The sequence below is a fragment of the Colius striatus genome, chromosome 1, assembly GCF_028858725.1.
Source record: "Colius striatus isolate bColStr4 chromosome 1, bColStr4.1.hap1, whole genome shotgun sequence".
Classification (NCBI taxonomy): domain Eukaryota; kingdom Metazoa; phylum Chordata; class Aves; order Coliiformes; family Coliidae; genus Colius; species Colius striatus.
In genome coordinates, this window is record NC_084759.1 from 204,643,015 (window position 1) to 204,660,497 (window position 17,483).

Sequence of the window (17,483 nt, forward strand, 5' to 3'; positions counted from 1 at the left end):
TCCTCTGTGCCCAACTCTCAATTCAACTCAAAAGAGAGAGCAGCTCATTAGTAAAATGCTGTTGCCATTTATGAAGTCATCTAAGAAATCCCTCAAGAGGCAATAACTAACTCCATCAGGTCTGTGATGTGTATGACCATTCTCAGGGTGAACAGGACAAAGAGCAGCATTCTCAGGCTAAACATAGAACAAAGATATTTTTCCTCACAAATAGAGCACTAAATTCAGGATGACTTTTTACTTGGCAAAACAAACCAACAAGAATATCAAGTTAATATCTTGGAGAGGCTGGATGACAGGAAAAAAATAACAAATGCAAGCAAGAAAAAAGAAGCAAATTGTCCCCTTGAAATGCACAGGACATTCCCACTGACCTGACACAGCTGAGCAAGAGAATTTCATCCTCCCAGTAAAGAAGATTGCTATTTTTCTAGGACCCCAGGGCAAAACTCTACATGCTAAAACCTACAAACAGCTCCTGTGCTTTAAGAAAAAATGATTCCAACTTGCAGTTCTTTATCACATGTATTTTCCTTCCCTCTTGCAAACAGTTGTGTGGAGCAGCAAAGGCACCCACAGACTCACACACATACATCAAATACTAATACTTCAGCAGTCAAAAGACCTTTTTGCACCACAGTCATTGCTGCTGTTGCTCTAAGTAGAAAGAATAACACCCCAAAGCTGTTTGAGCACTGAAGATGAAGCCAAGGAATCAGTGCAAACTGTTGGCTGTGTAAACTTTGTGCTGCAATTAGTAGTAGGTGGGCTGATTGTCAGTTCAAAAAGAATCTCTAGAAAAGAGAGAGGGGGGCTGTTTGGCATGTGTGTAGGAGCAGAGAGAGCCTATGATATTTGCCACGAGCACTTTAGGCTGTTTAGCTATGAAAATTAATGAAAATAAATGATCAGAAGGCAATAGATGGATCTGCAGCTACTCTCATGAAGGAATGCTGATACTCTGTTTACACATCTAATGTTTGTTTTGAGACTCTGCAATCTCTGCTGGATGCTTCAGTGCATATGGTGTTGTCACTGTATTTCTTTTTCCTTTTTAATTGATTGTTCCAGGATATAAAAGCATCCCTGTAGCCTTGGTTTTTGGAGGCTCCCTTTGCTAGGGGAGGAGTTGGTACGTGGAGCTGAGGTGCTGAGGGCCATGGGTTAGTGATGGGCTTGGCAGTGTGAGTGGAGGGGTTGGACTTGGTGATCTTAAAGGGCTTTTCCAATCAAGATGATTCTATTATTCTATGGTACACAGAAAGCAAACCAGACTTGAAGGAGCTTGCATGCACAGAGATGGGTGAACTTCTGACCTAGAAGTCAGAACCTAGAGACACCAGTGGGCTGTGAAACCCTGTAAGCTCCCAAAGACATGTTGATTTCCCCCGTGTTAGCAAATAGAGAACCTACAACAGATTGTTTTCTTCCAAACCTCTGTCCATATCAGCAAATAAAAGACTAAGGATCCTTCCAAAGCCTTGCTGGCAAATGTCAGTGTGTCTGCACCCCTAGATTTGTGCCAGGGAAGATTTAGATTGGAGATGAGAAAGCTTTTTCCCTGAGAGGGTTGTCAGCCCCTGTGCCAGGCTGCCCAGGGAGGTGGGGGAGTCCCCAGCCCTGGAGGGATCCCAAAGCCATGTAGCTGAGGTGCTGAGGGCCAGGGGTTAGTGATGGGCTTGGCAGTGTGAGGGGAGGGGTTGGACTTGATGATCTTAAAGGTCTTTCCAACCAAAACATGGTATGATTCTATGATTTTCTTTCCTTCCTTTTTTCCTGAAGCCCTGGTTGACATGTCCCTATTGCCCTAGGGACCAGTCCTGCCCATGGTATTCCCCTGAGCCTTGCCTTGGCACTGCCTGGAGGAATTCTACCTGGCAAAGGGGAGATCCACGTCAGGAACTGTGCTACTAATTACATGGTGCTGCTGATGGTGTTAAATGCTCGATTAAGCTAATCACTGCTTCATTCCCAGGCCACTCCTGATCATATGCCACAGAGAACCATCTTCCAAGGTATGTACAGAAGTGGTCCTGAGGTGCTATCATGCACCAGGGCAGTGAATTATGCAGCTTTAAGCACAAAGCACAACAATAAACTCATTTTAAATGCTTTCTTTTTTCAACTGTCATCAGCCTAGAAGCACAAATGAAAGACCTGGGAAGGGTTATCACAAATTGTTTTGGTTGGTTGGATAAGCCCTTTAAGATCATCAAGTCCAATCTCTCCCCTCACACTGCCAAGTCCATCACTAACCCCTGACCCTCAGCACCTCAGCTCCATGGCTTTGGACATCTCCAGGGATGGGGACTCCCCCATCTCCCTGGGCAACTTGGGACAGGGGCTGACAAGCCTTTCAAGGAAAAAGTTCTTCCTAATATCACAGATCCATACTGACTTCTGTGACACAGGAGATGAGGTATCATCAACCCACTACCTGGAAGAGATGATGTTCTCCCAAATAGAGCCTGCACTTGCCTCCTGGTTTGGATAGAACCTGATGGATCCTCAGATGAGGATCACAGAAAGTGTTTTTCTCCTTGCAGGCACATGGTTAAGATGGATCATGCCAAGATTAGGTGGCTTTTCCCAAAGGTGTGTGCTCAACCTTGGGAAAGTGCTGAGTATAGGGATAAGGAATTAGTGATGGATAGCATGTTCACCAAGTCCATTAGCTGGAAAGAAAAGCAAACCTGCAGCATTCTCAGCTGGAAAGAAAAGCAAAGCTACAACATGCTTCACATTCCTTCCTTGCATTTTCCTGCCTCCTGACAGCATCCCAAGGACCCCCTCACAGCCCACACTGCTGCCTGTCAGAGGGATCCCTGCAGCACAGCTTCACATCTCGCTGGGGACTGGCATTTCCAATCAATTAGACATGTCACTGCTGAATTTCTCTGCTAATTACTGGAGTTTATTATGTCTAAAGCCAGGTTAAATGCAGAATTCCCAAGGTCAAACGGGGTCACCCAGACAATCAGTTCCACATTCTCTGTAGCAAAAAGAGACCTCCACAATCAGTCACTGCCAAATGGTTTGTAATGGCCAACCTGCCAGTTAATGGCCTGAGGTGAAAGTCCAGGCACAGAAAATGCTTTTGGAGAGAGAGGAGGGGGAGGAAAAAGTGAAGCATCAAAGAAAAAAGGCCACTTTGGAGACGATTATAGCACAGACTTGTGAACCCACAGCCCTTTGTGGCGTGTTAGTGTGGAAGGAGAAAGGTTTCCTTTGCACATCAAGCAGCTCCCAGACAGCAGGAACTTCCTTTGCAGTACTTTCTGATCCAGTTATCTAATATCCTTTCATTTCAATGCTGTCATTTGAGCCCACAATGAAAGCCAAGGTGGTCAGGGGTAAGGACTGATAGAGCATAACCCATGAGTTGCCCAAAAACATGCTGTGAGCTCTGCTACCTGCTGCTTCCTCCCTCCTTGCCTAGCAATAGTTGCAGTGGTTGTAGGAGGGTTACAAGCCAACAAGACCCTTGGAGGGCTGTTCTTGGAAAACAGAGCACACAGCTCCCTTCAGAAGGAGAAGAAAAATATCTCCCCATCTGTTTTGGAGATGGAAGGGTTTCCAGTCCTCTCTTGGCTCATTTCAACACCACATCCTGTGGGTGAAAGACGTGGTGTCCCTCAACTGCACTTCACTCAGAGCTGACTGTAGCAGAGCATGAAATGCTTCAGCCCAGACAGAGCACATGAGGAGGCTCAGAGCGCTCAGTGTTTGCAGTAGCAGCTGCTTAAGAGCCTTCCCTAAATGTGAACACTGTTCTCAGAAACAGTTGTGGGGAATGCAGAAACAGCAATCAGGGAGTTACACACCTCTGCTCCATCCAATGGCTGGCAGATGAGTTTGTACCGTGAGGAAGCTGGAAGAGGATTCCTCTAACTGCTGGACCTGAAAGTTCTCTATAAATGTTAACACTACACAGGCTTCCCTGCTCAGGGTTAAAGGTTTCAGGATGACCAGAGGTGCTGAGTTAAAACAGATACTCCATGAATCCTGGAGAGACCAGACAGCCCACACTGTCAAATACTTAGTGGTCTCTTGTATGAGTTTGGCTGTGCAAATTGAACTCTCAAACAATGGCCAGGAATGACTTGACTTTATTCCCTACACAGTTTTGATGGAGCTACCTCATGAGCAAGGCCAATGGCATCCTGAAGGGTATTAAGGAGAGTGTGGGCAGCAGGGGGAGGGAGGTTGTGCTGCCCCTGTGCTCTGCCCCATGTGCTGAGGCCTCATGTGCAGGGCTGTGGCCAGTGCTGGGCTGCCCAGCTGCAGAGAGCCAGGGAAGGGCTGCAGAGAGGCCAGTGCAGGGCTGCTGAGATGCTGAGGGGCTGCAAGATGTGTGTGAGGAGGAAAGGCTGCAGCCCTGGGGCTGTTGAGCCTGGGGAACAGAAGCCTGAGCTCAGGGGGATCTCAGCAACACCTCCAAGCACTTAAGGGGTCCTTAAAGGGTCAGGAGGTGACACTTTGTTTTGCAGGCCAAGGGGTAAGGGGCACAGAACGGCACACAGGCAGTGCCCCTGGCCCAGGAGGAGCAAGTCCTTTGGTGCTGAGGGGAGGGAGCCCTGGCCCAGGCTGCCCAGGGAGGGTGTGGAGGCTCCTTCTTGGGTGGTTTCCAACCCCATCTGGACACGTTCCTGTGCCCCCTGAGTGAGGGGAACCTGCTTTAGCAGGGGCTTAGGCTGGAGCAGCTCTGCAGGGCCCTTCTAACTCTCATCCTTGTGTTATTCTGGGATTTTGTAAAACCCTGTTTTGAGATAATCAGGTCTGAGATCTAGAGGCACAGGCCACATTGCAACATTTGGTCTCAGTGCCAGAGGCTGTTGCCTGATTTATTCCATTCATTATTATAACTTTATGCTAATGAGCCCAGAACTGGACACAGGACTCCAGATGAGGCCTCACCAGGGCAGATTAGAGAGGGGAAGCAGAACCTCCCTTGACCTGCTGCCCACACTCTTCTTGATATTCTTCTACACAGTCTTATACTACAGACAGAAAATAGAGATATATCCTATACAAGAGAGTATTGAGCAGTTTGATGGTTCAAATTATCTTCCTAAAGAAAAATCAAAAGCCAAAGCCCAATAAACTAAAGTAAGAACTGAGGATTCTCATTACTGCCTCACCCAGTTTGGAAATGAAACCAGAAAAGCACTTTCAGGGTAGAGTACACCTGCCTCCAACCACAAGCACTGGAAAAAAACAAAGAAACTCTGAAAAGCAAAAGGAAAAAAACCACCTTTAGTGTCACAGTAGGACCTTAAAGTTCTTTTTTAATAGAAAAGAGCATAAAATACCACATCTGGAATATTGTGCCCGGTTCTGGGCCCCTCAGTTCAAGAAGGACAGGGAGCTGCTGGAGAGAGTTCAGTGCAGGGACACAGAGATGATGAAAGGAGTGGGTGGGTGTGAGGAGGATGGAGTCAGGCTGTGCTCAGGGATGGCCAATGACAGGACAAGGGGCAACGGGGACAAGCTGCAACACAAGAGGTTCCAAAGCAACACAAGGCCAAAGTTGTTCCCTGTTGAGGTGAGGGAGCCCTGGCAGGGGCTGCCCAGATGGGCTGTGGAGTCTCCTTCTCTGGAGCCATCCCAACCCCAGCTGGATGAGTTCCTGTGTGCCCTGCTCTAGGTGGTGCTGCTCTGGCAGGGGGGTTGCACTGGATGAGCTTTCCAGGTCCCTTCCAGCCCTTGAAATTCTGTGATTTACCTTTCAAGGGAAGGTTCTGGGATGGATTTCATCTTCCTGTTCCTATGATGATGATGATGGCTATATCAAGTAACCTAAACTGATAAAAGGTATTTAGTAGAGAAAAGACTCAAAGCCACAAGTGCAGAAGATGCAGCAGATTCTGGAGAGCTTAAGAAAGTTCTCCCTGAGTCTGACAACAAATTGCCTATTAATCCCCACTAACAAGGAACACACTTAGGAGTTCAGAGGTACCACATGAAAAATAGGAAAGGCATTAGAAAATGATAAGTCTGTGCACTTATGGTGTAAGGAAAAACCCCAAGAGAACAAATACTTGCTTCAAAGAAAGTAATAACACACAGGAGCCTGCAATGGAATCTACTTTTGAAGCATATTTAAAATGAAATAATTAAGAGAATGGTCTCATACAGCCCCTGGGCATCAACCTGGGGAAACACTCCAGCATGTGTTTAAATGCTTAGACCCAAGAGGTATGGAACTATACATCTGAGCCGGGGTCTCTGTCTCACCCAATTCTTCCCTGGTGTCCAGGCTGGGCTGGGAGTAAAATACCATTAGCAGGGGGGGTGATTAAGAACTGGTGCTTTCAAGTGACCTGCAAATGTGAGATGTCTGTAAGGCAGCAGAGAGGAGGAGATGTGACTGTTAGTGAGATTGGAAGAGACAGATGTTTAATGGAGTCCAGGATTACAGATCTGTCAAGCCTCACGTGTAATCACCAGCTTCTTAGGTTTCCTCTTCTCCCCTTCTTCTGGCTCTATTTCAGGGTCAGGGGCTGGGGGGAGGGGAGGATGGAGATTTTCAGATTTCCAGCTAAATTCCTTGAGCTGCCTCTAATACTCTGACCTATTCCTGGCTGAAACCACAACCTACCAGTCTGGTGAGACCCAGAGAGACAGCAATGGATTTTTTTGTTTAGCTTAAAACAAGAGGAGAGATACATTGAACTCCACAGATCCACCTCCTTCTCCCCAGAGAGCACAGAAGCTCTAGTAGCAGCGTGTGTTTGACTCAGAGAGGTCACACAATTGATGTGTCCAATGACCATCATGCTGTGTGCTGGGCAGCACTGTGCCACAGGGTTTCCACCCTTCCATAGTCCCCTGCACCTCTCACCCAGGGACTGACTCTACATGTTGCTTTTGCATATATGGGCATAGAATCACAGAGTGGTAGGGATTGGAAGGGACCTTTAGAGATCATCCAGTCCAAACCCCCTGCAGAAGCAGCTCCCACCTAGATCAGGTCACACAGGAACGTGTCCAGGTGGGGCTTGAAGCCCTCCAAGGAAGGAGCCTCCACACCCTCCCTGGGCAGCCTGGGCCAGGGCTCCCTCACTCAAACACTGACACAGTTTGTTCTTACGTTTAAATGGAACTTTTTGTGTTCCAGCTTCATCCCCTCACCCCTTGTCCTCACTCTTTGCTCCAATCTTAACTTTTTTCTTCTCTTTTCCTCTGTGGAAGGCAGGGAGTACCTATTTCTTTGTGAAAGCAAAACTCCATGACTGCACAGGATCCCAGAATGGTTTGGGGTGGGAAGGTACCTATAGAGCTCACCCACATCAATCCCCTGCTAAATCAGGTTCCTCTCAATCAAGAGGTTTGGAAACCTCCAGAGATGGAGACTCTATCCCCTCCCTGGGCAGCCTGTGCCAGGGCTCCCTCATTTGAACAGCAAATAAGTAAATGGGTTAGAAGAACCAACATTCTCATTTAAGCACCTGGGGGACAGGAGGAGGGATACCTGCTTAGACTGAGCTATCCATCTCATTCCTCATATCATGACTCCAGGCAACCTTCTACAATTGTGTCCACCATATGTATTCCTTAAGGCAAGGAGTCTCAAAGATAAATGAAACCATCCTCTGCAGAAACAAAGCATCTTTGAAAGCCTCCCTGAATCCTCCAGCTCCTGCACTGCTTCTGTGAGCAGCCTGTGGAGGAAACATCCTGGCATAGGGACGACTCTGGCAAGCTGAGAGATGAATGCTGACATTAGGCATTGCTGGAGTTCAAGCCAAATGCAGATCCACAGATGGCAATGTGAGAGCTGGAACTCTACCCTCACACGTTGGACATGTAGAAGAGGACATAACTGTATATTTCAGGCACAAATATGGCACCACACTGACTGAACAACAGGTCAGAAAGACTATATTGTGTTGATGTATCTGTATGGACATAAGTGCACCCCAAATGCTGGCCCAGGAGTGTTTGGGAGACTCAGCTCTGATGCATTAGGTGCTCACAGGCACGTGGCATGACCAAGGACGTGTCACTCAGCCCCCTCTGCTCATCAGCTGTAGAATTTCACCAGCAGTGTTGTGACCCAGGGAGCAGTTATATGATTCCATGTCTTACCAGCAAGCAAGATTTAGACTCTGTCCATGGCTAAGACACATGCATTCAAAGCACTTGAGCAGTTGCACTGGTACACTCCCCTGCAGCTGTGGTTTTGAGGAGGGACTTGTGACTAATGCAATGTGCTTGCTGAGAAGTCATTTCTCTGGGATGAGGCAGGTCTGGAAGAAACAGCTTTCTGGCATGGAAAAGCAAGGCCAAGTATGAAGCAAAGGAATACCAACCTGCATTTTGTATTAAATGCTTCCCTCCAGTGAAAAACTGTCAAACTGCTCCTGGCTAGTCCCCTCCACACAGCCTGGGCTTGTCAACATTCCTCTGGATGGGATCAGTGAAGCTATAACTTTGTGTGATCTACAGAATGGCTACAAAGAGGAGAACAGCTATTCTCTCAAGAAGCATTTCCCTTTCCAATACAGGCAGCAGAGCACAGACTAGATACCTGATGGGAACCTAATGGTCACTCTGAACTATAGGATCCAATAAAGTACCAGGGCATGCACACCAGCCTCAGGTGTCAAGAGGAGAGCTGAGTTTTCACTAGATCCTATAGATCTTGGAAATCTCTTGTAAATCTCTTCTGTACCTTCAGGTCACAGCTGTGCAGGAACTCTGTGAGTAAGGCAAGGTATGTGTCTAGGTCTCCTAAATCCTGGACTGGATCTTAACTATAAAGCTTTTCCCCTTTCCAGATGACTTACATGCTTTAGGGCAAAGAGGGGTAGTTGAATACAACATCCAACTGCTTTACCAAAGCATTAAAAGAGCTTAACTAAAGCATGAGAAGCCCAAGGCAGAGGGACAGTGGGAGATGGAATTCTAGATGCATCTCATGGGATGGACAAAGCCCCTAATGGGATTTCTTCCCTTGCCATAAACAGCTCATTTGAGACACCTCCAAGACCTTGAAATGCTTCCTCACCTGCCCAGCTCATCTTTCTGATTTATGCACATGCCCCACTGGAACATATAACCAACTCAGCAGGAGGCTGAGGGTCTTTCTACTGCCCCAAATTATCCCACAACTGCTTACAACTCCCAGGATACCCACATGCTAGCAGCAAATGACTTAAAGATCAAGCTAAACTGTGATGTTTTGCATCCATATGCCTTTTGCTGATAAAGAGTTCTTTCCAAAGAGTCAGCAGCACAATGTGCTGCAGTTTTGCCACTGGGCCAAGTCACTTCTATCCTTCTTGGCTAAGAAATACACGCACTCAGTGTCTTTTCAATCCTTAGCTAAGCACCCATGCAGGATTTTCCATCCATGCAGTCACTTCTCAGAAGGCATCTGACCTTATTTAACAGGCCCTTAATTAGGTGAAAGAGAGAGAGAGCAGTGTTCAGACTCTGATATTACTGAGGGTGATGAGTGGTATTTTAGAGGTAGGAAAGAACAGTCCAAAAGAGAACAAAAGTTGCCTTTTCTGCCAGCTGGGATTACTCTCATTGCTTGCTAGAGATTGAATTCTAGGAACTGCTCTCTCCCTGTTTTGTGCAAGACAGCCCAAGAGCTGAGGAGCTGGGCAATGGAAGGGTTTGGAGGCTTCTGCTTTAGAGGATTTTGAGAGGCCCCTAACAAGACACATCTTGGCAAACACAATATGCACCTTGGCTCTTGTCTTGGGCTCCTCAGAAGCCCTGATGACCCTGATCTTACCAAGGATGTCAGACTGGTCTAGGAGCAGCCAATTACTCCAAGGAATCATAGAATCATCATAGAATGGTAGGGTTGGAAGGGACCTTTAGAGATCATCCAGTCCAACCCCCCTGCAGAAGCAGCTCCCACCTAGATCAGGTCACACAGGAACGTGTCCAGGTGGGGCTTGAAGCCCTCCAAGGAAGGAGCCTCCACACCCTCCCTGGGCAGCCTGGGCCAGGGCTCCCTCACTCCAACACTGAGACAGTTTTTCCTTATGTTTAAATGGAGCTTTTTGTGCTCCAGCTTCATCCCATCACCCCTTGTCCTGTTGCTGGATACAATAGAAACAAGGGATGCCCCAATTTCCTGACACTCATTATTTACATACTTGTAAATATTAATGAGATCCCCCCTCAGTCTCCTCTATAGTTTCTTTCTATAGGGAGAAACTATACTGTCAACACTCTTCCTTCCTTCCTGGCTTTCAGAAGCTGAACAGTGGAGTCTTGCAGAAGGCCTGACCGTCTCCAAAGAGCAGATGTGCACATCTTGCACACTACACACATCTTCTGCAAGATGACAGCCAATACACCAAGAACCAACAAGCCAGCAAAGCCAAAGGATGGAAATCTGCAACAGCTGTGCCAAAAATACACAGTTCATGGGTGTGTTCATATCCCCAGGTCAAAAAGTCACCCTTATTAAACAATCTTAGCTTTCTGTTTTCAAACAAGATCGTTTCAGTCTTTCCTGGTTCTGGACCAATGCTGAAGAACACAGCCTGCACGCAACCTGATGGCTCACAAGCAAACAAATGCAAATTAAAAGGATAAAACTCTTGAGGAGTTATTTTTAAAACTTATGATCTTGAGCCAGTGTTTCTGGGGACAGCCTCGAACTGACAATCCCCTGGCAACAGCCACTCCAAACCTAGAAGTTCAGGCTAATTGAAATCTTGTGTGAAGACCACATTTGAAGGAATTAAGCTGTAATTAAGGCGAGTTTATTAATGACTGCTTAAACTAATTGACAGGATAACATAAGCAGAAGACAAGATTTTAATCTCTGGTCATGAAAACAGAGGTAAACTAAACCAGTCACCAACTCTTCCTTTGCAGCTCGTTTGCACACAACAACTCTGTTGCAGATAGTGACTCAGCGACAAGAGGGAAGAACAACAAACCTCAGGAGACAAATAGGTTTAAGCCTTCCCCATTTTAATGAGAAACAGGCACAGAAAGGCCAAAAAGACCCTGTCAACATGATTTGTGATAGTGTTAGTTAATACTTACCAAATGTGGCTGCTGCCATGCTTTAGTTGCAGCGCATATTTGTTTGATATTTCATTGGCAATGTTTAAAAGAGCCCCCCAAAAATACCTGTCTGCTTCTGCTATGCATGACCCTACCAGTCTCACCTTTAGGGAATGATAGCACTGCACAGATGTGATTTGTTCTCAGGTCACAGATGACTGTCTGGTATTTTCATAGAATCATAGAATGGTTGGAAGGGACCTTTAGAGCTCATCCAGTCCAACCCCCTGCAGAAGCAGCTCCCACCTAGTTCAGGTCACACAGGAACGTGTCCAGGTGGGGCTTGAAGCCCTCCAAGGAAGGAGCCTCCACACCCTCCCTGGGCAGCCTGGGCCAGGGCTCCCTCACTCCAACACTGACACAGTTTGTTCTTGTGTTTAAATGGAACTTTTTGTGTTCCAGCTTCATCCCATCACCCCTTGTCCTCTTGCTATCTACCATCCAAAAAAGTGCTGCCCCAACCTCCCGACACCCACCATTGAGATATCTGTAGCTATTAATGAGCTCCCCCCTCAGTCTCCTCTTCTCCAGACTAAACAGCCCCAGGTCCCACAGCCTTTCCTCAGCAGGAAGATGTTCCAGTCCCCTGAGCATCTTGGTGGCCCTGCACTGGCCTCTCTCCAGCAGTTCCCTGTCCCTCTGGAGCTGAGGAGCCCAGAACTGGACACAGGACTCCAGATGAGGCCTCAGGAGGGCAGAGCAGAGGGGGAGGCAGGGAAGAAGCACAACTTTCAGTGTGAAGCTGATTCACCTGCATGAAACAAAGCTGCCTGCACTGAGGAGGGCAGCAAACCTCCTTCCTTGAGTCAAATGCAGGGTTACTCATAAACTGTTTGCAGAACAGAGTCTTCTCTAGCCATTAGTAAATCGAAAATAGGAGGCAACTCAAAGCCTTTGGATCTTAATAATATAGAATTGGGAACTCTTGCTGTTTGCCTTCTGGTTTTTGAGCCTTTAAGTTCATTTTCCCTAGCTCTTCCCTTTGATGCCTCTATATCAAAGGGAAGAGCTCAGATTCTTGTCTTGCAGTTGCTTCCAGGTGCTGCATCAGCTTTGCAAAACACACCTTGCCCTGTGAGATGTCCACAGGTCCAACACACTCAAATAGAGATATTTAGGAGGTGGTAGAGGTGACCTTCCTAATACCAGTCTGAAGCCACAACAGGAAAATGAGCATCCTGAGCCTCCTGACATGGGCTACCCATGCATCAAGTTAAGGATCAAGGAGGCATGGTCAGCTAGTAGTGTGGTGGCAACTGGGAGCAAGAGAGCAAAGGAAGAGGATGGCCAGGACTGGAGGAGTGACAGAAAGCAAGTGATAGTCTATAAATGAGAGACAAGGCTACAAAGAGGGATGGGATCAAAGCCAGAGGCAGGGATAGTGAGGATGAAAGAAGCATCTTCACACCTGCAGAGTTTTAGGGAGTTTGTAGGCTCATGCTTCTTGTTTGGGAAGAGAAAGAGATTTAGAGACAGAGTTAGAGGATGAAGAGGGACCCAAGGAGATGTGTGCCTGTGTGATGAGGAGTAGAGTTGATGCAGACACTGCAGGCCTCCTTTTTCCTTCTTTTCCAGCAGCATTTTCCATCTGCTCCTCATCCCCTTAGATCAACATGTGAGGCAGAGGTTTTCCAGTGTCTGTGCACCAGAAACAAAGCAGTAAAATGAAACAGCCCAAGCCTCCAATGTACTGCTATCCCAGTGACCCCGAGGGAGTGTCTCCATACAGAGACAAGTTCTGTTCAGATAGATAAGTGAGGAAATGACATCCTGGAGCAGCTTTTTCCTTTCCTCCACCACAAAGACCCCCATTCAGTGGGAAACACCATCTGGCTCATACCTTACAGCCTTTCTGGAGCTGTAAAGGAGAACCTGTTGCAGCCACAGACTTGGGCTCCCTTTTCCCCTTGGAGCCCAAGGGAGTTAAGCTCCTGATGATAAACCCAAGGACCCCCCAGTACAGTGAGGAAAGTGCTCCCATGCAGATGTTGACCTGAAAAAGGACTGGGGTTACATCTTTTGGGTAGCACAAGAAGGCCTCTTCTTGCAATCACATTTATAGTCACAGCTTTTTGAAGGTGTTTCAAGTGAAAGGGTGCCTTGCTGAGCTGAGTCTAAACACCTTGCTGCAGAATAGTTTGGGGCATGGCAAAAGCAATATTTGCTGGGAATGACAGAGCTACAGTAGGACTGGGGCAAGCTGGAGAAATTGGCTTTATCATTTGGGCTTTCTTTCCCAGTGAGGACTGGTGAGCAATGGAGTCAAACCTGGCAAAACTGCTTCTAATGAAGCAGCTACACAGCCAGCACCATCACTCTTATCTCTGGGGCACAGCCAGGGTTGAGTCCAGCAGATCAAGGGAGGAGAAACTTCCCCCTTCCCCAGGGATAGGACCAGCCCTGGTGCCTGCCTGCCTTTGAAAAGGTCAAGTCAAGCCATCATCTCCACAGATCTCACAATACCAGGGCAGTAAAAAGCTCTGATAAGTCAGATCTTCATCCATTTAGGAGAAGAACTGTATGACATGGATGGGATACACACTCCCCAAGACCAGCCTACACTCCTCCACACTGTTCACAGCCCTGCCTCCAGCAAAGGCAAACCTCTGTCCCCTTTCTCAGCCACAGAGAACCCACAGATGTTAAATCCATTGGAGCACTGGAGGTGTGCTGTGAGGAGCAGGCAGAGAGCAGCTGTATTGCCATGCCAGCAGCACCGTCACTCACTCCACTTGCTGCGTCACAGATCTGAGGTGGGCAAAAGGCTTTTGTAGTGTTGAGTGTCTCACAAAATTGGATCAAGATTTCACATCACAGCAGTCCATGCCCTTTTCACTAACCTCTCTCATACAGACACACCCTTTGGCTTCAAAGATGGAGATGATTGAATAAATCACAGGGGACTCGAGGCTCTTGGGTTCTCTTACAGGGCTCTGTCAACAACTGTGGTCCTAAAATACCTGCCTAAGCTTGTGCTTCAGAATAGCCAACCACAAAACAAGCCTGCTGATGGTGTCATGCTCAGGGAAGTGCAGGTAGTCAACATAGAATAGAATCACAGAATGGCAGGGGTTGGAAGGGCCTTTAGAACCCATCCAGTCCACTGTCCCTGCAGAAGCAGGTCCCACCTAGATCAGGTCACACAGGAACGTGTCCAGGCAAGTCTGGACAACAAGATTGTGTTCTTATAAGTTTCTAGGGGAAAAAGAAGTTGCTCTTCTTGTTCCACATTTCCCTTTTTAAGGAAGGGAGTGAATGAGCAGTGCTGCACTAGAGACAGAATCCAAACAGCTCCTGTTTCAGCACTGGAAGTGGCATCCCATCCTCGCCCAGCATGGAGCAGACGAGAAAGCAATTGCAGCTCTGCCATCACATCCTTTCTCCTAAGTTATCTCCTTCTTGTAGCCTCTTTAATAAAGATGAATGTAGAGTGGTTCCTCTCTCTCCACTCTGAATTTTAGGTATAAATACCTACAGCTTGGGGAGAGGGTCAAAGACATCACAGAGGTGCACAGCATTTGGAACAAAAGCAATTCAAACAGAAGAAATGACAGCTATAGATTGGAAACTATAACCTCTCTACTTTGCATGGGGAGAAGGATCACCTGCCTGCCACATCTGCACCCCAGGACCAAAGCAGTCCTGCTAAGCACTCCCCCTCCTCCAGAAACCACATGTATCCCTGCCTTATGGGCCAAGAGAAAACTCAGCTTGGGTAAAGGCTAATAATGTCAGTGTTTGCCACAGCCTGGAAAGCAGCATCTCACAAGGATGTGAGAAGGGTCTATGAAATCATGGCAGGTGAAGAGGAAATGATTACTCCCTGTGGCATTTTGAAGGTGGGAGTTTGTGAGTGATAAAACTGCCAGAGGGTGGATGAGAGGAGAGGACACAGTGGCCCATCTCCTTCCTCAAGGCAGTTGAGTGCTGCAGCCCAGTGTTGTCAGAGGCTCAAAACCACACCATGGAACATCTAGAGTGGATCTTGATGTTAGGGAAACTGGGTGATACTGGGAGGAAATCTCATTGTTCTGTAAGTGCTACTGGAACTCATAGGCATCCTCCAGTTCACTAATGAAGATAGTAAGGAGTTTATCAAGTGGGTACTTTAAGGACATGATCCAAGGTCAGGTGGGTGGTACTTGCTCAGTGAATTACTGAACACTAGTGCATGGATGAGCATGTTGCACATAGGCTGGTGATCTCCACTGAAGTTGTATTGTAGGGCACCCCCCATCATCCTGCCACAGTCCACAACCAATTACCACAACTCAAGTAACCCTGTGTGTCCATAAGTCTGATTATAGTCAATGGATTCCTTTATGCAAAACTAATTCCTCCTCCTCCCACCCCAAGCACCAAACTTCCTAAAGCCAAGTACTGTGCTGCAATCAGCCAGACTTGAACACCTAGACTGGTCCTTCCCTGCAGTCTAACTGTCAGTATTTCAATCACAACACTAACAACACAACAGGAACATCACACTAAACTTGGCCCACACCCTGGCAGGCAGCAATCTCTACTCTTGATCACTGTGCCTTCAAGAGGCTCCTGCTTCTCCAAATATTTCAGTTGGAGCCAAGTGATTCAGTGTTCCACTTCTCTGTGTCTGTGGCAGATGCAGCCACAGTTTGAGTGGGGGTGGAGAGCAATGTGGATGCAGCAGATGCAGTAGCTGCTCCTTGTCATGTAGCCAGCAGGATATGTACTGCATAAAGCATTGCTGGGAGTGGTTTCTGGCCCTTTTAGCTCTCTGCCTCTGGCCCCTCATTGCCTCAGTGTATAAATACAATGATTTCTAAGCAGGAGATATCATGAGATCATGCACATCTTTGTAGCAACTGTGTTCACTATCAGAACTTAACCTGCAGTTCTGATCTCCATAGTATGACCAAGCTGAAAGCTTTCAAAGCACCATGGACTGATGGAGATTCTTACCTGCTTCTCAGACATGATGTAGAGGTGTTCATGATCCACTGAGAAAGCCATATCCCGTAATATGGGGCCAGTATCCACCACCTGCACAATCTCATACTCCAGTGTGTTCTTGCTGGTGCCATCCACACGGATCTGCAGAGGAAAAACACGACAAAAACAAGGAGAGAACATGAGTACTTTTCCTCCCTCCATGGAGACTGTAGAGTAATCATTGGAGAAACATACTGTGATCTAGTTCTTTTGGACAACAACCATTCTTGTGGTGCCTCCTCACTTAAAGGATAAAGAGTCCTGCAGCTGGGGAGGAACAACCCCCTGCACCAGCACAGGCTGGGTGTTGACCTGTTGAGGAGCAGCTCTGCAGAGACACACCTGGGAGTGCTGGTGGATAATAAACTGACCATGAGCCAGCAACGTGCCCTCATGGGCAAGAAGCCAATGGCAGCCTGGGGGCAGCAAGCAGAGTGTGGGCAGCAGGTCAAGGGAGGTTGTGCTGCCCCTCTGCTCTGCCCTGCTGAGGCCTCATCTGGAGTCCTGTGGCCAATTCTGGGCTCCTCAGCTCCAGAGGGACAGGGAACTGCTGGAGAGAGGCCAGTGCAGGGCCACCAAGATGCTCAGGGGACTGGAGCATCTTCCTGCTGAGGAAAGGCTGTGGGACCTGGGGCTGTTTAGTCTGGAGAAGAGGAGACTGAGGGGGGAGCTCATTAACATTTACAAATATCTCACTGGTGGGTGTCAGGAGGTTGGGACAGCACTTTTTTCTATGGTAGCAACAGGACAAGGGGTGATGGGATGAAGCTGGAACACAAATAGTTCCACTTAAATATAAGAACAAACTGTGTCAGTGTTTGAGTGAGGGAGCCCTGGCCCAGGCTGCCCAGGGAGGGTGTGGAGGCTCCTTCCTTGGAGGGCTTCAAGCCCCACCTGGACACGTTCCTGTGTGACCTGATCTAGGTGGGAGCTGCTTCTGCAGAGAGGTTGGACTGGATGTTCTCTAAAGGTCCCTTCTAACTCCCACCATTCTGTGATTCCATGATAAAACAGATTTAACTGCTTCTGCTGGTCCAACCAACACAAGAGCATTGCAGATGAACAATCCCAGAGCCTGCTCCCTTTTATCTGGCACTATCACTGTGTTCCTGTCATTGCCTGGACAAATCTACTGAGCAGAAAATGATGGCACAAAGGGCAGAATTTGTGGTGATGATGAGCAAAAGATAAAAACCCACCCAAGAGCCTCAAAGACTGACTCACTGAAATGCCAGTCTGGCAATATGATTGTTCTTATTGCTAATATTCCACAGGGCAATATATTATTGCAGAGTGCACAAGGCAACACAGGCTATTTCTCTTGTTGATTACTTATATCAGATATTGAAATCAGTCCTGCACAAATATGGACCCTGATGGTTCCAGACACATCTCATAACAGGGTGTCACTTGGGAACATCAATAACTGGAATTATGAGAAGGAACCAGACACACAGCACCAGCCTCTC

General features: G+C 47.4%; 1 protein-coding gene across 1 annotated transcript in view; it reads right to left on the bottom strand.

Annotated features, from left to right (window-relative positions):
* Positions 1-17,483, bottom strand: part of PLXNA4 (plexin A4) — a 453,732-nt gene that overhangs the window by 227,312 nt on the left and 208,937 nt on the right. Inside the window, exon 3 of the mRNA XM_061989565.1 lies at positions 15,985-16,116. Coding sequence (XP_061845549.1) covers positions 15,985-16,116 — 132 coding nt within the window. The remainder of the gene's footprint in view (positions 1-15,984; positions 16,117-17,483) is intronic.